The sequence below is a fragment of the Pogoniulus pusillus genome, chromosome 37 (genome assembly GCF_015220805.1).
Source record: "Pogoniulus pusillus isolate bPogPus1 chromosome 37, bPogPus1.pri, whole genome shotgun sequence".
NCBI classification, from domain to species: domain Eukaryota; kingdom Metazoa; phylum Chordata; class Aves; order Piciformes; family Lybiidae; genus Pogoniulus; species Pogoniulus pusillus.
This window is the reverse complement of record NC_087300.1, coordinates 9,061,836-9,084,766: the sequence shown is the minus strand read 5'-3', so window position 1 is coordinate 9,084,766 and position 22,931 is coordinate 9,061,836. Positions and strand designations below refer to the sequence as shown.

At 59.9% G+C, this 22,931-nt stretch overlaps 1 protein-coding gene across 4 annotated transcripts in view; it reads right to left on the bottom strand.

Annotated features, from left to right (window-relative positions):
- The window catches only part of SCMH1 (Scm polycomb group protein homolog 1), an 85,201-nt gene that overhangs the window by 8,103 nt on the left and 54,167 nt on the right, over positions 1-22,931 (bottom strand). For 3 of the 4 annotated variants that reach the window (XM_064172512.1, XM_064172511.1, XM_064172513.1), the window contains 5 exons: positions 17,276-17,508; positions 16,620-16,746; positions 15,513-15,713; positions 14,934-15,119; positions 6,500-6,631 (listed from right to left, as the gene is read on the bottom strand). In XM_064172512.1, coding sequence (XP_064028582.1) covers positions 6,500-6,631; positions 14,934-15,119; positions 15,513-15,713; positions 16,620-16,746; positions 17,276-17,508 — 879 coding nt within the window. The remainder of the gene's footprint in view (positions 1-6,499; positions 6,632-14,933; positions 15,120-15,512; positions 15,714-16,619; positions 16,747-17,275; positions 17,509-22,931) is intronic. The other variant, XM_064172514.1, reaches the window with a different exon arrangement.

Sequence of the window (22,931 nt, the reverse complement as noted above, 5' to 3'; positions counted from 1 at the left end):
CTGAGCTGCAGCTCCTCTGCCAGTGCCTAAGGGCAGCTCCCTCCTGAGCTGCAGCTCCTCTGCCAGTGCCTAAGGGCAGCTCCCTCCTGAGCTGCAGCTCCTCTGCCAGGGCCTGAGGGCAGCTCCCTCCTGAGCTGCAGCCACTCCAACTCCACGGAAGGTGAGAGGCTGAATGCACCTGAACCCCCAGGCTCTGGGGGGCTGCCCTGGGACTTCCAGGCCACAGGAGCAGCAGGGGAGGAGGGCACGGGGAGGCTGCGCTGAGCTGGGGCAGTGCTGGGGGCAGAGCTGAGCCCCAGAGGCTGCAGCTGCAGGGAAGCTCCATGAGGCTTGGCAGAGCCTGAAGTGCAGCCTGAGAGCTGCAGAGCTTGGGCCCTGCCGACCCCTCCCGGAGGCAGCTCTGCCTGCAGTGAGCCAGGCCGGGCCTGGGGGCCTCCAGCAGAGCCCCCGAGGTGCTTCAGCCGCAGGCAGCAGCAGCACAACCTCGCCCCCGGGCTGCAGAGCAGAGCCCTCCCTCTGGCCTGCCCGTGGGCACCCAGCGGAGCAGGGCTGAGGCTGGCACTGCCACCCTGCACCTCCTGGGGTTTGCCACCCTGCACTCTTCTGCCTCCCTCTGCCTTGAGGTCTCTGGGATGCCCTCGGCAGGCAGCAGCACAGCCTGCAAGCCTCAGAGCTGCTCTGAAGACAGCTCCTGCCCTGCTGCCCTGTGCTGTGTGCTGCCCCTGTGGCACCAGCTTCCCCCGTGGGCAGATGTGCTGGCACCTGCTGCACAAGGAGGCTTTCTGACTTGGGGCTCTTCCTGAGCAGCTCTGGAGGCCTCCCTCACTCCCACACCACCTTCCCATGCCCCACCTCAGCACAAGATGGATGCAAACCCAGTGCTGAGCTGGCAGGGTGGAGGTTCCCTGGCTCAGGCTCAGATGCACACAGGGCATGTGACTGGCACCAGTGGCACTCCACAGGAGCTTCTTCGCAGCAAGTACCCAACAGGACATTTCTGCTCCCTGTAAACCATCTCCTACTGCACACCACAGGGTGAGGGAGAAGGCTCCAGGCAGACCTCAGAGCAGCCTTCCAGTACCTGAGTGGGCTCCAGGAGAGCTGGGGAGGGAGTTGTGGCAAGGGCTGGGAGTGCCAGGAGGAGGCACAGTGGCTGTGAGCTGGGAGAGGCCATTAGCAAGAAATTCTTCCCCGTGAGGGTGATGAGGCACTGGGACAGGTTGCCCAGCAAAGCTGTGGAGGCTCCAAGCCTGGAACTGTTCAAAGTCAGCTTGGATGAGGCCTTGAGCAACCTGAGCTAGTGAGAGGTGTCCCTGGTCATGGCAGAGGGCTGGGACTGGATGATCCTTAAGGCCTCTTCCCACCCACTCCATGGCTGTGATCTGTGCCAAGAGGAGGTTTGGCTCACAGGGCAGTGCAGAGGCAGGCAGAGGGCACAGCCCACAGCTCTCTGCCCTGATGCTCTGCAGCAGAACACTGGCTGCAGGCACACAGCTCTGTGCTGACCACCTCCACCCTCCAAGGACAGCCACCACCCTCAGCAGGTGACAGCCTCAGTGTGCCAGGCAGCCCTGGGACACTTGCCCATGGTCTGCTGGGGCAGGCAAACAGGAGCCCCTGCCTGCCTGTGAGGGTCCCAGAGCTCACACACAGAGGATCTGCAGCAGCAGAAGGAGTTTCTGGGCTCAGGCAGTGACAGCTTCAGAGGCTCAGAGACAATCTGCACAGTGCCTGCAGGGGCTGCAGAGGGACTGCCCAAAGGCCTGAGGGGACAGGACCAGGGCAATGGTTTGGAATGAGAGCAGAGCAGATTGAGACTGGATGTGAGGAACAAGTTCTGCAGCAGGAGGCTGCTGGAGCACTGCAGCAGCTGCCCAGGGAGGTGGCTGAGGCTCCATGCCTGGAGATACTGAAGGTGAGGCTGGAGAGGGCTGTGGGGACCTGCTCTGGTGGAGGATGTCCCTGCTGAGGGCAGGGGTTGGGCTGGATGGGCTCTGGAGCTGCCTTCCAGCCCAAAGCCATTGTATTGGTCTCTGACTCTAGGATTCATGTCAGTGCAGTGCTAAAGAGCCTGAAACTGTGCCAGGGGAGGGTCAGGCTGCAGATGAGGAACAATGTCTGTGCTGCAGGAGTGGTCAGGGACTGGCACAGGCTACCCAGGGAGGTGGTGGAGTCTCCATCCCTGGAGGTGTTCCAGAACCATGTGCCCATGGCTCCTGGGGCCGTGGCTCAGTGGCCATGGTGGGGCTGGGTTGAAGGTTGGACTGGATGAGCTCTGAGGGCTGTGCCAGTGCCTGAAGGGAGCCTGCAGGAAGGCTGCAGAGGGACTTTGCATGAGGGTGTCTGAGCCAGGCCAGGGGGGAATGGTTTGGAGCTGAGCAGGGTTAGAGTGGAGCTGCAGTGTGAGGGTGGTGAGAGCCTGGCACAGGCTGCCCAGGGAGGCTGTGGCTGCCTCCTACCTGGGGATGTTCAAGGCCAGGCTGGATGAGGCCCTAAGCAGCTGGGTCTAGCTGAGAGGTGTCCCTGCCCACGGCAGGTCCTTTCACCCTGAACCATTCCAAGGTTCTGTGACCCACTCAAAAGGCAAGAGAGAACTGAACAGGCTCTAAAGCAGAATCATAGAATCATAGAATCAAGCAGGTTGGAAGAGACCTCCAAGCTCATCCAGTCCAACCTATCCCCCAGCCCTATCCAGTCAACCAGACCATGGCACTAAGTGCCTCATCCAGGCTTTTCTTGAAGACCCCCAGGCACGGTGCCTCCACCACCTCCCTGGGCAGCCCATTCCAATGCCAATCACTCTCTCTGTGAAGAACTTCTTCCTAACATCCAGCCTAGACCTGCCCTGGCACAACTTGAGACTGTGTCCCCTTGTTCTATTGCTGGTTACCTGGGAGAAGAGGCCAACCCCACCTGGCTACAATGTCCCTTCAGGTAGTTGTAGACAGCAATAAGATCACCTCTGAGCCTCCTCTTCTCCAGGCTGCACACCCCCAGCTCCCTCAGCCTCTCCTCATAGGATTTGTGTTCCAGGCCCCTCACCAGCTTTGTTGCCCTTCTCTGGACACCTTCCAGCACCTCAACATCTCTCTTGAATTGAGGGGCCCAGAACTGGACACAGCACTCAAGGTGTGGCCTGAGCAGTGCTGAGCACAGGGGCAGAATAACCTCCCTTGTCCTACTGGCCACACTGTTCCTGATACAGGCCAGGATGCCATTGGCTCTCTTGGCCACCTGGGCACACTGCTGGCTCAGCTTCAGCCTACTCTCTATCAGTACCCCCAGGTCCTTTTCCTCCTGGCTGCTCTCAGCCACTCTGTCCCCAGCCTGTAGCACTGCTTGGGGTTGTTGTGGCCAAAGTGCAGAACCCTGCACTTGGCCTTGTTCAGTCTCATCCCCTTGGCCTCTGCCCACCCATCCAGCCTGGCCAGGTCCCTCTGCAGGGCTCTCCTACCTTCCAGCAGATCAACACCTGCTCCCAGCTTGGTGTCATCTGCAAACTTACTGATGCTGGACTCAATGCCCTCGTCCAGGTCATCAATAAAGCTATTGAACAGGACTGGGCCCAGCACTGATCCCTGGGGAACACCACCAGTGACAGCTGCCAACTGCATGTGGCACCATTCACCACCACTCTCTGGGCTCTGCCATCCAGCCAGTTCTTGACCCAGCACAGAGTGAATCTCTCCAAGCCATGAGCTGCCAGCTTGGCCAGGAGCTTCTTGTGGCAGGCAGTGTCAAAGGCTTTGCTGAAGTCCAGGTAGACTCCATCCACAGCCTGCCCCACATTCACCAGGCAGGAACCTGATCACCAAAGGAGCTCAGGTTGGTGAGGCAGGACCTGCCCTTCCTAAACCCATGCTGGCTGGGCCTGATCCCTTGGCCATCCTGTAGGTGCTTTGTGATGGCACCCAAGATGACCTGTTCCATCACCTTGCCTGGCACTGAGGTCAGGCTGACAGGTCTGTAGTCTTCTGGCTCCTCCTTACGACCCTTCTTGTGGATGGGTATCACATTGGCAGCTGCCAGTCTTCAGGGACCTCTGCAGTGAGCCAGGACTGCTGATAAATGATGGAGAGTGGCTTGGCCAGCTCAGCTCCAGCTCTCTCAGCACCCTAGGGTGGATCCCATCCGGTCCCATGGAATTGTGAGGATCCAAGTGTCTCAGCAGGTCCCTTACTGCTTCCTCATGGATTAGAGGAGGACTATACTGGTCCCTGACTCCATCCACCACTTCAGGAGTCCAGCTGTGCTGGAGACAACCTGTCCCACTAGTGAAGATTGAGGCAAAGAAAGTGTTAAGCACCTCTGCCTTTTCCTCATCCTTTGTCACTCTGTTCCCCTCTCTATCTAACAAGGACTGGAGCTTGTCCTTGGCCCTTCTCTGCCATTCAGATATTTAAAGAAACACTTTTTATTTTCCTTACCAGCAGTGGCAGCCTAAGCTCCAAATGGGCTTTTGGCTCTCTCATTTTTCCTCTACAAGACCTAGCAACTTCCTTGAACTTCTCCTGGGACACCTCCCCTCTTTTCCAAAGGTGATACACTCTCTGTTTTGTCTTTAATTCCCTCAGCAGCTCCCTGCCCATCCAGCCTGGCTGCCTCCCTCCTTGGCTCGTCTGCCGGCTCAATGGCACAGCTGCTCCTGTGCCTGCAGGAGTTCTCTCTTGAAGCAGACTAAGGATCAGGCCTACTGCAGGTTCCTCCTTGGGGTCACCTACCAGAGAAGCCTTCTCTCTTCCCTGACAGCAGAGTGTGAGAGCACTCAGCACCTAAGCCAGGCACCCAGAGCACAGCAGTGCTTGGCCAGCAGGCTGACCACTGCCTGCCCCACTGCAGGGGGAGGAGGGGACAGGCTCTGGCTCACTCTGCCAGGTGAGTGCAGTGCCTGATGCATGAGAGGACAACGATGAGGAGCAGATGTCAAGGATGGGCCCCCAGAGGTGAGAGGTTGAGCAGGCCTCATGGAAGCAGCTCTGCCTTGTCAGTGTGCTGGAAGAGACAGCCCAGGTGTCCCCTGGCTCTTGAGCTTCAGCATGCAGACACCAAGGCCACCAGAAACTCTCCTCCACAGGCTGCAAGCTCAGCCCAGCTGGGCTCAGCTGCAGGTCAGTGATGCTGAGGAGCACAGGCACAGCTCAGCCTGCAGAAGGCTCTGCCCTCGAAGCTGGCATCAGCCACCTGAGCCCAGCAAAGTCAGCACGGGCAGGGCAGGGGTGAGTGGCAGGGACAGCAGAGAGCACAGGGCACTGAGCCCAGATTCTGCAGCAGCTCTCCTGGGAGGTGCCAGAGGGCTCAGACTGACTCCTGGGCAGACTCCACCATCAACTCATGAAAAGGCTTCAGCAAGGCCACGTCCCCCGCTGGCATTATGGGATGTCTGAGCTTCACAACAAAGGGAGAGGTGCAACTGTAGTTCTGGAAGAGCCCTGCTCAGGCTTGGGTAGTGCTCCAGCCACCTGGACCCCCTGCTGGACCCCTCCCAGCTGCTCATGGAGCACGCAGCAAAGAGGACATCTCTGCAGCTGCTTCTGAGGCCACGGCAGAGCTCAGCTGCAGCAGTGCTGCAGGGCAGGCCTGGTCTGGGTGAGCTGAGCTTCTGTAACCCTCCTTGCTCTTTAGGGAGGACAAGGAGAGATCCTGGGCAGGGCCAGCAGGTTCCTGGCTGTCCAGCTGCACATCAGCATCTGCCCAAGACACTGGAGCAAAGCAGCAGGGGGAAGCCTGGGGGAGGATGGCCTGCAGCAAGTGGGAGCTGACACCACACAGAGCAAGGGCAGCTAAAGTGTGGGTGGTGAACTCCAGGTGATGCGGTGCTAGGTGATGGCTGCCAGGGCTCAGGAGGGACAGAGAGCTACTGGAGAGAGCCCAGCACAGGGCCACTGAGGTGCTGAGGGCACTGGAACAGCTCTGGGATGAGGACAGGCTGAGAGCTGGGGCTGGGTGGGTTGGAGAGGAGGAGCCTGAGGGGGATCTGATCAATGCTTACAACTCTGAGGGTGGGCGTCAGGAGGACGGGGCCAGACTCTTCTCAGGGCTCAGAGCTCTCTTCTCTTCTCCCCAGTGACAGGACAAGAGGCAATGAGCACAAACTTGCACACAGAAGCTCCATCCAAAGATGGGAAGGAACTTCTTGACTTGAGGGTGGCAGAGCCTGGAGCAGGCTGCCCAGAGAGGTTGTGGAGTCTCCTCTGGAGACTTCCCAAAGCTGCTGTGTGCCCTGCCCTGGTGCTGCTCTGGCAGGGGGGTTGGGCTGGCTGATCTCTGGGGGTGCCTTCCAAGCCCACCAGGCTGTGACCCTGACCCCTCCCTGTGTTCCACAGGCCTCACACAGCCCCCTTGGACCCTGCCTCGGCACCCAGTGGCTTCCTCCCTTCTCTCCACACATGGAGCCTGAGGCGCGGCAGGGACAGAGCGCAGCAGCCTGCGGGAGCAGGGCTCGGGGGCGCCCCCCAGGGGGCTCTGCAGGGCAGCTGTGGGCAGCGTGCAGGGTGCTCACCTTCCAGGGGGTGCCGGTCACTCTTTGGTAACTTGGGGGAGAGAGGAGCAGTGTATGGAGGGGACTCGTGGGAATAGCGCTTGGCACCCCGGGCAGGTCCCTGCAGAGAGCCGTCTAAGGAGCTGCTTCTGTCTAGGAAAAGAGAAGAAGCCCTCTTTAGAGTGGAGCCTTGCTGGCAGCCCCAGTCCTGCCAGAGCCACTCCAGCCTCCCCTGTGCCACCAGCCTGGGCACAGCCTGCCCAAAGGGCTTCCAGCACACCTCAGTGCTGGTGAGAGCTACCCAGAGACCGGAGCCAGGCTTTGCTGCACTGCAGCCCAGACATCTCCTCTGACTGCCTGCAGCCTGCTCCTCCTCCTCCTGCCCCTGGCTCATCCTGCACAGCTCCTGCTCCTCCCCATTCTTCACCTCCAGGCACAGGGAACCCTTGGGCAGGCAGCCCCTGGACGCTGACCAACGCTCGGTGCCATTTGCTGCAGCTCATTACACCTGCTCCAGTTTTCAATCTTGCTCCTACAGGACCCCCCCAGGTGTCCCAACTGCTCCTCTCCAGATGCTTCCCAGCCCTGGGGCTCTCTGCAGGAGGCAGCTGAGGTGCTGTGAGATGCCTCAGTGCAGTTGGCCCAGGGCTGCACAGGCAGGCTCAGGGTGGGTGGACACAGAATGGAAGTGCTCACACGATGGGGACAGCAGCAGGCAAGCCACCCGTGGGTGCCAGACCCGTCTGGACATGGCATTGGCAGCATGAAGAGCTAAGCAACCAGCCCTGCCTGCCCATGCAGGCCACCAGAGCCCCCAGCTGGCCACTCCAGCTGGCCCAGCTCGGGTGCCCTGTGGGAGCTGCAGCAGTCACAGCGTGCAGGGAGCCAGGGTGAAGGAGCTGACAAATGCCAGGGGCACAGCAGGGAGCAGCTCCAGGAGCTGGGGTGGCAGTGGGTGCTGGGGGGGTACAAACACAGCAGGGAGGGGGGACTGGGACCAGCAACCACAGGAGATGCATCATAGCCAACAGAGAAACAAAGGTCTGGGGAGGGGAAGCATTGGGGGGTCACAACTTGGTGAGCTGCAGACAAAGACAGAGGCAGATAAATGTCCCTGCTCTGCCACAGTCCTCTGGGGAAGGGAAAGAGGCTTCTGCTGCCTGCTGCCAGCTGAGGGGAGAGGAAAGGGCCTGAAACTGTGCCAGGGGAGGGTCAGGCTGCAGATGAGGAACAATGTCTGTGCTGCAAGAGTGGTCAGGGACTGGCACAGGCTACCCAGGGAGGTGGTGGAGTCTCCATCCCTGGAGGTGTTCCAGAACCATGTGCCCATGGCTCCTGGGGCCGTGGCTCAGTGGCCATGGTGGGGCTGGGTTGAAGGTTGGACTGGATGAGCTCTGAGGGCTGTGCCAGCCCAAACAGTTCCATGGCTCCAGGAGGAGCTGCCTGTGCTGGGGCCCTGGGATCCACCTGAGTGTGATGCAAACCTTCTGCCACAGCATGAGAAGGACAAACTGTCCTCAGGACACATCCCTGTGGCAAAGCTCCACTGCCCAGGCAGGGAGGGCAAACAAATGCCCTGAGCAATGTCTCTGCACAGCTGCAGAGTCCTGAAGCACCTCAGCAGCTGATGCTCTGAGAAGCTTCTGTCAGGCACGGGGCTGGGCTGCCTTGGAGGCTGAGTCTAAAGGCAGTGCAAGCAGAGGAGGGCAGCTGCAGAGAGGGGGCAGGGATGGGCATCAGCTCAGTGATGCTGTGGCTGCTGTGCTGTGGCTGCTGCCTGACGCTGCCGGAGCTGTGAGCCTGTGCCCGCAGCCTGCTGTGCCCACACCTCTGGCCCCACGAGGGGCAGCAGCACCTGGCACTGCCTGGGAGGTGGCACAGGAGGGCAGCTGCAGAGGACAGCCCAGGGGATGGGGATCAGGGCAGTGGCAGTGAGTGGAAAGGCAAACCAAGAGGAGGTCTGGAGCAGTCAGGGCCTCTGATTTAAAAGGAGGAACAGGAATAAAGCAAAGGCAGCAAAACACAGAGCTGCAGCCAGCAGGCACCACACTGCCAGGGGAAGGAAACTCCTGGGGCTCAGAAGTGCCCTGAATGTGCTGTGGGTGAGCAGAGAGGGAATCACCTGTGAGGGAAGAACCCAGAATGCAGGTGGATAAATGTTCACTGAGAGAAGGATGCTCAGAGCAGCAGATCAAAGCTGGGCAGGAGCCAGCAGTGGGCACTGCCAGCTCAGAAGGCCAAGAGCAGCCTGAGCTGCATCCAAAGCAGTGTGGGCAGAGCTGGAGAGAGGAGATCCTGCCCCTCTGCTCTGGGGAGACCTCACCTGCAGGGCTGGGGCCAGCTGTGGGATCTTCAACACAAGAAGGACCTGGAGCTGCTGGAGAGGGTGCAGAGGAGGCCACAAAGACGGTCAGAGGCTGGAGAAGCTCTGCTGTGGGCACAGGCTGGCAGAGCTGGGGCTGTGCAGCCTGGAGAGGAGAAGGCTGCAGGGAGACCTCAGAGCTGCACTTCAATATCTGCAGGGGAGCTGCAGGCTGTGGAGGGACTGCTCAGAAGGGGCTGTGGGGACAGGCTGAGGGCAGTGGTTTGGATCTGGAGCAGGGCAGGGTTAGGTTGGGCACCAGGAGGAAGTTGTGCAGAGTGAATGTGGGGAGAGCCTGGCACAGGCTGCCCAGGGAGGTGGTGGAGGCTCCATCCCTGGAGACATTCAAGGTCAAATTTGATGTGATCCTGAGCATTCATTTGGAGCTGTCCCTGCTGCCTGCAGAGATGTTGGACAAGGTCACCTTTGAGGTCCCTCCCCAGGCAGTGCACTCTGTGTGACTCCCTGGAGCTGCACAGCACAGCCATGGCCAGACAGGGACCAAGGGACCCAAACTGGTTCTGTCTTCTGACACTGCAGAGGGAGAGCCAGGACCATGCTGGCAGCTGCTGCAGGAACAGCTGCAGAGGGACAGAGAGGACACAGTGCAGAAAGGCACAGGCTGGGACAGAGCTCTGCTTGCCTGCCAACGATGGCACAGCTTGGAGGGCACCTCCCCTCCCCAGGCTAGCAGGGTGGTGGGCAGTAGGAGAAGCCCCTCTGCTCAGGCTGGGGCTGTGCTGGGCACTGCCAGTCAGAGTCTGCTCACCTCAGCTCAGCAGCCAAAGCCAAGGCCTCTGCTTTGGACATTGGCAGCTCCTGCCCAAGGGCAGGGCCAAGACAGCTCAGCTGGAGATGCCCTGGGGGCACTCCCTTGAGGTCCCCCCTTTGCTTCCAGCTGCAGCCATGCTGAGCATGGGGGGCAAGGTTCAAGGGGAAGAAGTGGGTCAGGAATGCAAATCTCCACTGACCAGAGGTGGGGATCAGGTAACTGAGCACACTCAGTGCACAGGAAGCCAAAACCCAGCCCAAGGGCTGCAGGAGAAGCCTGGGCCTGACACAGCAGATCCTCACCAAAGCCAGGGAGCCACAGCCTGGGCTGCTGGGACAGGGCCACGGAGCCACAGAACGCAAAGGGACCTCCCAGCTGGGGCAGGCAGCTCAGAGCCTGCCTCAGCATGGTGCTAACGTTCAGAAAGGAGGCTGGAGAGGTGATTCTGGCAACAGAGAGCTTAGTCTGAGCTCTGCAGGCTTCAGTCTGAGCACAGTTCTTAGTCTGAGCTCAGTTCCTACTCTGAGCTCAACAGTTCTTAGTCCGAGCAACAGTTCTTAGTCTGTGCTCAGCAATTCTTAGCCTGAGCAACAGTTCTTAATCTGAACTCAGCAGTTCTTAGTCTGAGCTCAGCAGTTCTTAGTCTGAGCTTAGCAGTTCTTAGTCTGAGCTCAGCAGTTCTTAGCCTGAGCAATAGTTCTTAGCCTGAGCAACAGTTCTTAGTCTGAGCTTAGCAGTTCTTAGTCTGAGCTCAGCAGTTCTTAGCCTGAGCAACAGTTCTTAGTCTGAGCATAGCAGTTCTTAGTCTGAACTCAGCAGTTCTTAGTCTGAGCTCAGCAGTTCTTAGTCTGAGCAACAGTTTTTAGTCTGAGCTCAGCAGTTCTTCGTCTGAGCAACACTTCTTAGTCTAAACTCAGCAGGCTTCAGTCTGAGGAACAGTTCTTAGTCTGAGCTCAGCAGGCTTCAGTCTGAGGAACAGTTCTTAGTCTGAGCTCAGCAGGCTTCAGTCTGAGGAACAGTTCTTAGTCTGAGCTCAGCAGGCTTCAGTCTGAGGAACAGTTCTTAGTCTGAGCTCAGCAGGCTTCAGTCTGAGCAACACTTCTTAGTCTGAGCTCAGCAGTTCTTCGTCTGAGCAACACTTCTTAGTCTAAACTCAGCAGGCTTCAGTCTGAGGAACAGTTCTTAGTCTGAGCTCAGCAGGCTTCAGTCTGAGGAACAGTTCTTAGTCTGAGCTCAGCAGGCTTCAGTCTAATTTAGTCTGAGCTCAGCAGGCCTTAGCCTGTCCTAGCCTGAGCTCAGTGGCTCCACAAGGCTCTGGCAAGGCCTGCAGGCCAGGGCTGGTTCAGTGCAGCTGCTCCTGGCACAGCCTGTACTGGGGGTTCCTCAGAGCACACTGAGCCCACAGCTGCCCTCTGTGGCACACAAAGCTGGCCTGGAGCTCAGCAGGGCAGCTGGCACTGAGAGCCAGCAGGGCAGGCAGGGCACGGGAGGGTTGTGAGGCAGCAGCACAGACCAGGGTGGTCCTGCTGGAGAGCAGCTCCATGGAGGAGGAGGAGGAGGAGTGCTGGTGGGCAGCAAGCTCTGCTAACTGCAATGTGCCCTTGGGGCCAAGAGCGTGGGGGGCAACAAGAAAAGTCCATCAGGCCTAGGGAGGTTCTCCTGCCCCTCTGCTCTGCCCTGCTGAGACTACTCCTGGAACACTGTGCCCAGTTTGGGGCTCCCCAGTTCAGCAGGGACAGGGATTTGCAGGAGAGAGTCTGACAGAGAGCCACAAGGATGCTGAAGGGGCTGGGAAGAAAGGCTGAGCCCTGGGAGAGGAGAAGGCTGAGAGGGATCTGATCAAGGTCTATACCTGTCTGAGGGGTGGGGGTCAGGGTGAAGGTGCCAGGCTCCTTCTGGTGCTGCCCAGTGACAGGACAAGGAACAATGGGTACAAGCTGGACCCCAGGAGGTTCCACCTCAACATGAGGAGAAACTTGTTTGGTGTGAGGGGGCTGGAGCCTGGAGCAGGCTGCCCAGGGAGGCTGTGGAGTCTCCTCTGGAGACTTTTCAAACCCCCTGGGTGTGTTCCTGTGTGCCCTGCCCTGGGTGCCCTGGCAGGGGGATTGCCCTGGATGATCTTCAGAGCCCCCTCCCAAACCCTCATGCTGTGAGTGTGGCATTAGCACAGCCTGGTGACCTGCACAGGCTGCTCAGAGGGAGCAGCAGTGGCAGAGCACTGAGCAAGAACCTCAGCTTGGAGAGCAGCTGCCAGGACTGCCCTTGAGGCTCACTCCTCAGCCCAGGCTCGGTTAATGTCTCCTTTACCCCAGCACACGCTGGAGGGGTCAGCCCTGACACCTGCTGATGGCTTCCCCCAGCAGGCTGAAATGAAGCAGAAAAACACAGCCAGGATGGAGGCCAGAAAGGGAGGCAGAGCAGCAGCAAAGCAGCAGTGTGCACTGGCAGCACTGCCCAGGAGCTGCAGCTGCCAGGACAAGAGGTGTGGCAGGGATAGGTTGGGCCTCACCAGCCAGAAGGACACCACGAGGACAAGAGGCTTCCACAGACAGTTCTGGTGAGGGTGGTGGTGGTGCCAGTGCTGTGGCACCAGGTCCCCACCAGCTCTGCTCCAGCTGCTGGGTGCCACTCTGCTCACCTCAGCAGGGCTGACTGAAGCCAGAGGGGAAGAGCAGGAGGCCTCTGCTACCAGAACAGCCAAAGCTGAGCTCCCTGCGGGACTCAGCTGCTCTCTAACTGCTCCCAGCAGAGGGAGAGCCAAGACAAGCTGAAAGACAACGCTGAGACAAGGAGGCAGAGGCACTAAGCTGCCCAAACCCTAACATGGGCAGAGGTTCATCACAGCCCCCCGGGGCAGTCTGCAGTGGGGAAGCAAAATCCCCAGCGCCAGGGTGAAAGAAAGCAACTCAAAATGCTGTGGGGCCTGCAAAAGAGGAGCCAGGTCCAGAAGGTGCCTCCAGCCCTGTCTTGGGATGGCTCCAGATGAGCTCTCCCTGTTCACATTCCACAGCCCATGCCTGCTGCAGACCTGCAGCCAGCTCCCTGCCTGCCGAAGCACCACTGGCTCTGCTGCCCCTTTCCCCAGGACCATGGCTTAGCAAGGCAGAAGGCCAGGCTGGAGCTGGCTGCTGCAGGGCTCCCTTCTGCCCCAAGCACACAGGCAGAGCCAGGGGTGCTCTGGCACCTGGCAGTGCCGCTCGGGGCAGGAGCAGCTGCGCTGCAGAGAGCCGAGGCAGCAGGCAGGGAGCTGGGCACTGGGTGTGCCTGGGCTGCTGCACAACTGCAGCCTCCCCCTGCCAGGGCCAGTCCTAACCTCTCCTTGGCCCTGGCCATGTGTGGACAGCAATGCCCTTTGCCTTCCAGGTGCTGAGGAAGGACTGCAGTGCCCACCGATGCCCAAGAGGCCAGCAGGAAGCACAGGACTCAGGCTCCCACTGCTCTGTGCCCCCTGCAGCCACTCTGAAGGAGGGCTCAGGATGGGCAGGGCTCAGCTCCATGCCCTGAATTCTGATTTTCCCCTCGAGCCAGGCAGCCCAGCCCCTGGCACAGCCTCCACTGACCTCTCATGGTGACTGTACACCATAGTTGGCTAAACGACACTCTCCATCCAAGCCTGCTACCATGCCCAGACCCTGCCCTCCTCCTCCTGTTCTGGCTTTGCCCACAGCAGGGTGAGAGTTCTCCAGAGGGGAAGCTTCCAGTCCCAGTAACCAGACCTGCTGCTCCTCTGCTTGCCACAACAACCAACTCACTTCCTCCAGCAGGGCACAGCACAGCTCCTGGCATGGCTGGCTCCAGAGCCAGGCTGGAGGTGAGCAGCCATGGGGGAAGTCAAGCACAGTCATTGAGATCCTCCTCATCTTCAGCCTCGCATGGATCCCTTCCCTGAGCACGGGTGCCTTGAGATGCCACACAGCAGAGTGCCATGGGGCAGCACAGTGCCACGGGGCAGCAGAGTGCCACAGGGCAGCAGAGTGTCACAGGGCAGCAGAGTGCCACAGGGCAGCACAATGTCACAGGGCAGCAGAGTGCCACAGGGCAGCACAATGTCACAGGGCAGCACAATGTCGCAGGGCAGCAGAGTGTCACAGGGCAGCACAATGTCACAGGGCAGCAGAGTGCCACAGGGCAGCAGAGTGCCACAGGGCAGCACAATGTCACAGGGCAGCACAATGTCACAGGGCAGCAGAGTGTCACAGGGCAGCACAATGTCACAGGGCAGCAGAGTGCCACAGGGCAGCAGAGTGCCACAGGGCAGCACAATGTCACAGGGCAGCACAGTGCCACAGGGCAGCAGAATGTCACAGGGCATTAGAGTGCCATGGGGCAGCAGAGTGTCACAGGGCAGCACAATGCCACAGGGCAGTAGAGTGCCACGGGGCAGCAGAGTGCCATGGGGCTGCTGCTGCCAAGCTTCATGCTTAGCAACATCTCCTTAACCAGCTCCTGCCAAGTGCTTCTCAGCTCCCATCAGGAGTTCTGCCTTCCTCAGCAGGGCCACAGTCAGCCACAGGATTCATGCTGGAAAGGCCTCAGCCAGAGCCACAGCTTGTGGAGGAAGCAAGAGAGGAGAGCAGTCAGCACAGTGCACTTCTCAGCTACCTGGAGAGGCTGCAGGAAGCTTTGCCCTCTCCAAGACTGGCATTCCTACCACAGCAGCTCCCCAAGAGCCCCCTGCCAGCCCTGGGAGGCAACTCCACCCTGGGGGCTGCTGCCACTACCCAGCAGTGCTGGGCAAGCTGCTGGGCCTCTTGCTCTGCAAGAGCAATTCTGCAGCCTGGGGATTTGCACCACGGCAGGAACAATCTTGCCAGGGATGTGTTGTTTCAGCACAGTGGAGGGAGGGAAGCCATGCCAAGAACACAGCCACCTAGGCTGAGCTGGCTGCAGTGTGGCACCACCCAAGCAGGCTGGGCTCTCACTGGGGGCTGGGGGTGCAGAGGCATGGCCAGTGCAGAGACCCCTCTGCGGGGCTGGGGTCCCACTGCTGCTTACAGCTGACCTGCTGCACCTTAGCACTCCTCTACCTCTCATGCAGGCTTGCACCTGAATTCCTGACTGAGTGAGGTCACCACAATGGAATTACAGGAAGCAGGAAGGGCTGGGGGACAAGGAGAGCAGGGAAGACAAGGAGACAGCAGGGATGAGCAGAGACCTGCAGGCGGAGATGGAAACAGGCAGCAAACACAGGCACTGGGATCCTGCACAGCAAGAGCCCCGGGGCGATGCCAGGCGCCCTGCAGGCAGGGCTCTGGGCGCAGGCTGCCTCCCCGGGCTGGGAGCAGCTGGGGTCCCTGCGAGGCCTCCCCCCCAGCTCCTACCTGGTAGATACCTGTCGTGGCCGTAGGGGTGCGGGCGCTGCATGTGGCAGCGGTGGGAGAAGGGTTGGCTGCCGAAGAGGTTGTCGCTGCGCAGGCTGTGGCAGAGCTTCTCCAGGAAGCGCAGGACGTAGCTGATGCTGTTCACCGCCGGCAGGTTCAGAGTGTGCTGCTCCCGGTCGAACACAGCTGGAGGCAGAGGCAGACCCCGCACGTGAACCCCCAGCCCAGGCGGGAGCCGACGCCCAGGGCCGTGCTGCGGCGCTCAGCACCGCGGCTCTGAGCCCAGCCCCGGGACAGGCCGGGACCAGCCTGCTGCTGCCAGCGCAGGAGGGGAAGGCTTCCAGCAGGGGCTGTGCTCCTGCACCTTAAAGGCGAAGCTCAGCGCCAGGGCAGCCTCACCCTGCCGGCAGGAGCTCCGCAGCGCCCCGGGGCCTGCCGCTGCCGGGGGCTGGGGCAGTGCTGGGCACAGGCTGCAGGCAGAGCTGCCACACTGCCAGCTGCAGGGCACCGCCTGGCCGCCGCAGAACGCTGCCTGCCCCGGCCAGGGCTGCAGCAGGCTCCGGCAGTCCCAGCCCTCACCTGAGATGACCTCTCCCCCGTGGCCCTGCTTCAGGAAGCTGAACACAGTCTTCTGCTGGTAGGCGCAGTCGATGCAGGCCTGCACTGCCTGCTGCAGCACGACCGAGGCGCGAGCGGGGCCGAAGTGGTCAGGCAGCTGCTGAACCTTCTTCTTGTCCAGGTGGGGCCCAGTGCTGCCACTCTTGTTCAAGTAAATGCAGACTGCCAGGGGGAGAAAGGTGCTGGCCATTAACCCAGCCCAGAAAGCAGGACACAGGCCAGAACCCAGCCCGGGAGGCACTGGGACTCTGCCTGCCCACACCAGTGCCAGAGGGAACCCACTGCAGCTGCCTGCTGCTCCCCAGCCTGCTCCTGCCCCACGCTCCCCTGCCCAGCTGCTGCTGCTCCCCCTGCACTCTGCCCAGCATGCAGGCTCCCAAAGGCAGGCTGCAAGGGGGTTCCCCTGCCAGCCAGGTAAGGTGGCCAGGATGTTCAAAGGAGACTAAGGAATGCAGCCCCCCCGCCCCCAGCAGGGAAAGTGCCTTCCTCAGGTTCCTCTGAGAGCTGGCCAGCTGTGGGGCTCAGCCCATGGCCTGTGCTCAGCCCCTGGCCCACAGAATGAAGCTTTGCTTTAGACCTTCCTGCCTGGATTCATCTTCAGCTACCTCACAGCTGAAGCCGAGCACAAACTGCTGCTCCTCCCCTGCTCCCTCCTGCTCCTCTCTGCCTGGGTTCCCTTGCTGCAGCTGGACAGGGCATTGCTGCTGAGCTGATGTTCTGCATCTGGCTGTGGCTGGCACAGTTCTGGACCCAGGAGAGGTGCTGCAAACAGTCCTGCCTCTGGGCACAGGGGGCACGAGAAGGGCTACCAGAGTCACTGGCATGCAGGAGGTAACTCGGGGAGGGAGGTCCCTGCCCCGAGCAGGTGGACTTGCAACCTTCCCATGACTTCACTGGCTCTGGAAGTGAGCAGCAGCTCTGCACTCAGTGCCTTCTCCCTTCCTCCCTGCCAGGCCAGCCTGGCTGCACACAGGAGCAGCAAGCAAGGGGCAGAGCCTTGGTGCCACCACCTGCCCGGTGCAGATCTGACTCTATGACCTGGCCAGGAAGGCAACTCGAGACCCTTACCTGTGGGAGCCTGCATGGCAGAGCTGGGGATTGTAGCAGCGTCCTGGGGCACAGTGCTTGTGTCTGGTTCTGGGGTGCTGGTGGTGGGAGAGGTGGGTGCTGGGTTCAGCAGCGTCCTGGGTTTCCTCTGCAGAAAAAGAGGAGAGGTCTCCTTCCATCCCTGCTCTCCGTCCCCGCCCCTGCTCGCTGCTCTCTCCTCCGCAGCCGCCAGCCAAGGCGCTGTGGGACACCACACTGCTGCCGGCGGCGAGAGGGAGCCTCAAGAACCTCCCTCCCTGTGCACTTGAGAAACCATGACCCTGGCAAAGCAACAGGCCTGAGCTCTGCCACCTCTGCTCGACCCAGCCCGGCCACAGGGCACAGAGGGCAGAGTCTGCTCCCCTGCTGGGCCACCCTCCTCTCAGAGCCCAGCAGCGGCCACGCCACAGCTCAGCCAGCCCTGCAGCTCCCGAGACACAGCTCCTGGCCGGCAGTGGTCCCTGGGACACAGACATTGTCCGCAGCTCCGGGGCTGGCCTCTGAGGAGCACTCCCAGCCCGCACACCGCCTGGGGCTCCTCCTGGCTGCAGCAGCGGCCGCAGGCTGAAGCACTGTGCGCAGCCTCAGCATGCAGCACCCCGCGGCTGCCCCTGCCCTACCCCCGCGGCAGCTTCTACCTTGCTGCCAGGCTTGGGGCCTCTCTTCCTGGGGAACTTCAAAGGCTCCACCGACTTGCTGGGTGCAGGCATGGGGTGGTGGATTAGTGCTTTGGTGGCTCGGCCACGCTTCTTCCCTGCCTTGCGGCGCTTTTGGCCCTGCTGGTGCCCCAGGGCAGCCTTGGTGCTGCTGTGCATGCCTGGCTTCTCCGAGCTCCCTTCGGAAGCAGGCAAAGGGCTCTTTGGGATCACAACTGAAAGGGAAAGAGAAAGAGCAGATGCAATTGAATCAGGTGAGAAGCAAAGCAACAGCAGCCTCCAGCTTTAGATGGTGTCACAGGGTGAGCCCTGGAGCCTTCGCAGCTGCTGCTCTCCGTGCCAGCAGGACAACCAAACACACTGCCCCTTGGCACAGCATTGGAGCTGTGGGGCACTGCGGGGCACGGGGGCTTAGCCTGGAGGGGCTGCACTCCTCGAGGCTCCTGCTTCCAGCCACTTTCCTTCCTGAAAAGCACTGGAACCTGCAGCTCTGGCACCTACAGCTCTTCCTGCAAGCAGTGTCCTGCCAGCCACGCCACGAGATGCCCAGACAGCATTCCTGCAGCAGGGACCAGTCTTGGCCTGCCTGGCACAGCAAAGCCCAGGCTGCTCTGTCCCTGCATCTCCACTGAACTGCAGGGGAAGGCTCCGTCCTGGCTGCCTGCAGGGACTCCTGCTGCTGGCTCTAAGCCCAGCTCAGGAGGGCTGAGCAGCTCCTCTCACGGCTGCCAGAGCTGAGTGCCAGCCCAGCCCAGCCCCTGTTACCTCCTGGTGCCTTCCATGGCAAACCAGGATCCTGCTGCTTTGCCCACGAGCCCCTCGGTGTGCCCAGGGGTGAGCTGGTCAGGCTCAGCACACAGCAGCCTTTAGACTGGAAGCTCTGCCAGGACAAACCAACCAAACTGTGGTGGGCTGAGAAGTGCTCGGCAGGGACCTTTGGGCTGCCCTGCTCCTCGGGCCAGGGAACCTCACTGTCAGCTCAGCACGGGTGGGCAAGGCTGAAGGGGAAAACGCTGCCCAAGGGAGCAGAGTGCAGCAGCAGGCTCTGCCAGGCTGGCAGGCAGCCGTGGGTGGCACCCCTGGGGGCACAGGAAGAGAGATTCCAGGTTTTCCTAAGGGTTTAGGAGCAGTGACAAGGAGCAGGGACCCATTCCCTGGGCACATTGACCCTGCTCCTGCCCACAGCTGAGAGGCAGCAAACAGAACCAGGGCAAACCTTCGAAGGTCTGGAGGAGATCTGTGGCTGTGAGGTGGCAGCAGAGCCCCAGGTCAGCAGGCACTGCAGGGGTGTGCCAGGGAGCTGCATCTCCCTGAACTCCTTCACTGCCAGCAGAGCACAGACTGAGTGAAGGGCACCCAGGCAGGCAGCACAGGCTGGGGGAGACCTTTAGTATCATCTGACCCCACACTGCCAGCCACTGACCCCACACTGCCAGCCACTGACCCAACACTGCCAGCCACTGACCCAACACTGCCAACCACTGACCCAATGCTGCCAAACACTGACCCAATGCTGCCAAACACTGACCCCACACTGCCAACCATCGACCCAATGCTGCCAACCATGACCCAACACTGCCAACCACTGACCCAACACTGCCAGTCACTGACCCAACGCTGCCAACCACTGACGCCACACTGCCAATCACTGACCCAACGCTGCCAACCACTGACCAACACTGCCAACCACTGACCCCACACTGCCAATCACCGACCCCACACTGCCAACCACCGACCCAGTGCTGCCAACCACTGACCCAACGCTGCCAACCACTGACCCAACACTGCCAACCACTGACTCCACACTGTCAATCACTGACCCAACGCTGCCAAACACTGACCCCACACTGCCAATCACTGACCCAAAGCTGCCAACCACTGACCCAACACTGCCAAACACTGACCCCACACTGCCAATCACTGACCCAACGCTGCCAAACACTGACCCAACGCTGCCAACCACTGACCCAACACTGCCAAACACTGACCCCACACTGCCAATCACTGACCCAAAGCTGCCAACCACTGACCTAACACTGACAACCACTGACCCAACGCTGCCAACCACTGACCCAACACTGCCAACCACTGACCTAACACGGACAATCACTGACCCAACACTGCCAAACACTGACCCCACACTGCCAATCACTGACCCAAAGCTGCCAACCACTGACCCAACACTACCAATCACTGACCCCACACTGCCAATCACTGACCCAATGCTGCCAGCCACTGACCCAACGCTGCCAAACACTGACCCAACACTGCCAAACACTGACCCCACACTGCCAGCCACTGACCCAACGTTGCCAGCCACTGACCCAATGCTGCCAGCCACTGACCCAACGCTGCCAGCCACTGACCCAATGCTGCCAAACACTGACCCAATGCTGCCAAACACTGACCCCACACTGCCAACCACTGACCCCACACTGCCAGTCACTGACCCAACGCTGCCAAACACTGACCCAACACTGCCAACGACTAACCCAACACTGCCAAACACTGACTCCACACTGCCAATCACTGACCCAACGCTGCCAAACACTGACCCAATGCTGCCAACCACTGACCCAATGCTGCCAACCACTGACCCCACACTGCCAACCACTGACCCCACGCTGCCAACCACTGACCTAACACTGCCAACCACTGACCCAAAGCTGCCAACCACTGACCCAACGCTGCCAACCACTGACCCAACACTGCCAACCACTGACCCAATGCTGCCAAACACTGACCCAAAGCTGCCAACCACTGACCCAATGCTGCCAAACACTGAACCAATGCTGCCAAACACTGACCCAACACTGCCAATCACTGACCCCACACTACCAATCACTGACCCAACACTGTCAATCACTGACCTAACACTGCCAATCACTGACCCAACACTGCCAACCACTGACCCCACACTGCCAATCACTGACCCAACGCTGCCAACCACTGACCCAATGCTGCCAGCCACTGACCCAATGCTGCCAATCACTGACCCAACACAGCCAATCACTGCCCTAACACTGCCAACCACCGACCCAATGCTGCCAACCACTGACCAAATGCTGCCAACCACTGACCAAATGCTGCCAATCACTGACCCAACACTGCCAACCACTGACCCCACACTGTCAATCACTGACCTAACACTGCCAATCACTGACCCTACACTGCCAAACACTGACCCCACACTGCCAACCACTGACCCCACACTACCAATCACTGACCCAACACTGCCAACCACTGACCCCACACTGTCGATCACTGACCTAACACTGCCAATCACTGACCCAACACTGCCAACCACTGAGCCCACACTGCCAACCACTGACCCCACACTGTCAACCACTGACCCAATGCTGCCAAACACTGACCCAAAGCTGCCAATCACTGACCCAAAGCTGCCAACCACTGACCCAACACTACCAATCACTGACCCAATGCTGCCAACCACTGACCAAATGCTGCCAATCACTGACCCAACACTGCCAAACACTGACCCCACACTGTCAATCACTGACCTAACACTGCCAACCACTGACCCAACACTGCCAACCACTGACCCAACACTGCCAACCACTGACCCCACACTACCCATCACTGACCCAACACTGCCAACCACTGACCCCACACTGTCAATTACTGACCTAACGCTGCCAATCACTGACCCAACACTGCCAACCACTGAGCCCACACTGCCAACCACTGACCCCACACTGCCAACCACTGACCCAATGCTGCCAAACACTGACCCAAAGCTGCCAACCACTGACCCAACACTGCCAACCACTGACCCGATGCTGCCAACCACTGACCCAATGCTGCCAAACACTGACCCAAAGCTGCCAACCACTGACCCAACACTGCCAACCACTGACCCAATGCTGCCAACCACTGACCCAATGCTGCCAGCCACTGACCCAATGCTGCCAAACACTGACCCAAAGCTGCCAACCACTGACCCAACACTGTCAAACACTGACTCAATGCTGCCAACCACTGACCCAATGCTGCCAGCCACTGACCCAATGCTGCCAACCACTGACCCAATGCTGCCAACCACTGACCCAAAGCTGCCAAACACTGACCCAATGCTGCCAAACACTGACCCAATGCTGCCAACCACTGACCCAATGCTGCCAGCCACTGACCCAATGCTGCCAACCTCTGACCCCACACCAAACCATGTCCCTCAGCACCACATCTGCATAGCCTATCAGTTCCTGCAGAGATGGGAACTCCACCACTGCCCTGGGCAGCCTGTGCCAGGGATTCATCACCTTTAGGGGAAGAAATCTGCTTTGCTGCCTCTGTCCCACAGCTTTGCTGCCTCTGTCCCACAGCTTTGGTGCTCGCAGCAGCTCTGAGCAATCTAAAGCATCATCTCCAGCGTTGGCCTTGCTTTAGGTCAGGTAACCCCAAAGAGCCCTTCCAGCTTGCACTGCTCTGTGGTTTGAACTCAAGGTGAATCATTTCAGCTTGTTAATGGAACACTAAGCAACAAAATCTTCTGCTGGCTGAGCTGCCTTGTTCTGGGCCACACAGCACCCAGCAGCAGGGCAGCCATGCAGGAATGGGTGGCTCCTTGGTGGGCTGTCTGCAGGCTTCACCTCCTGGGGCCAGAGTCTCCTGTCAGCTGCCCACCACACTGTGACTCCAGCTGGATTTACAGGAGGCTCTCTCAAGTTGCTGTGCACACTTTGAGGGTTAGCCAATGCTGGAGGGCATCGTCTGCCCCTCACAGCTTACCTCAGCCCTGTCACAGGGCTAAGAATGCAAAAGCAAAACATCTCCTGGGAGCACAGGCTGAGTTGGGGCTCTGCAGCCTGGAGGAGAGAAGGCTTCCAGGAGACCTTGGAGTGGCCTGGCAGGGTCTGAAGAGGGATGCAGGAGGGCTGGGGAGGGACTGTTGACAAGGTCTGGGAATGACAGGATGAAGAGGAATGGGTTTGAAGTGGGAGAGGAGAGATTGAAACTGGATGCTGGGAAGAAGTTGTTTGCAGTGGGGGTGATGAGAGACTGGCACAGGTTGAGGGTGGTGAGACACTGGCACAAGTTGCCCAGGGAGGTGTCCAGGACCAGGCTGGATGAGGCCTTGAGCAACCTGTTCCAGTGGGAGGTGTCCCTGCCTGTGGCAGGGGGTTGGGACTGGCTGAGCTTTGAGCTCCCTTCCAACCTATTCTAAGATTCTATGTAGCAAAACGTGGAGCAAGAGAGGTGAAGATGCAGAGGGGTGGAGAGCAGCTCTGCCACTCTGCACTGCCCAGCAGCCCAGGACCTCCACTCACTGCTTCTGCAGATGCTGCTGTAACTCCCAGCCCTGCCCTGCAGAGATGTCAGCACTCAGCCAAGCACAGGACTGAGCTCACCACTCACACCCCTTCAAAAGCACCAATGAAGAAGGCCCTGCAGGGCACCCATGCTGTGGTCCTGTGCTGCTCCAGGTTGAAAAAGACCTCAGATCACTGAGTCCAACCTAGCACCCAACAGCTTCTCATTAACTAAGCCACAGCACCAAGAGCCTCCTGCAGCCTCCTCTTAAACACCTCCAGCCATGGGCACTGCACCACCTCCCTGGGCAGCCCATTCCAATGCCAATCTCTCTCTCTGACAACAACTTCCTAACAACATCCAGCCT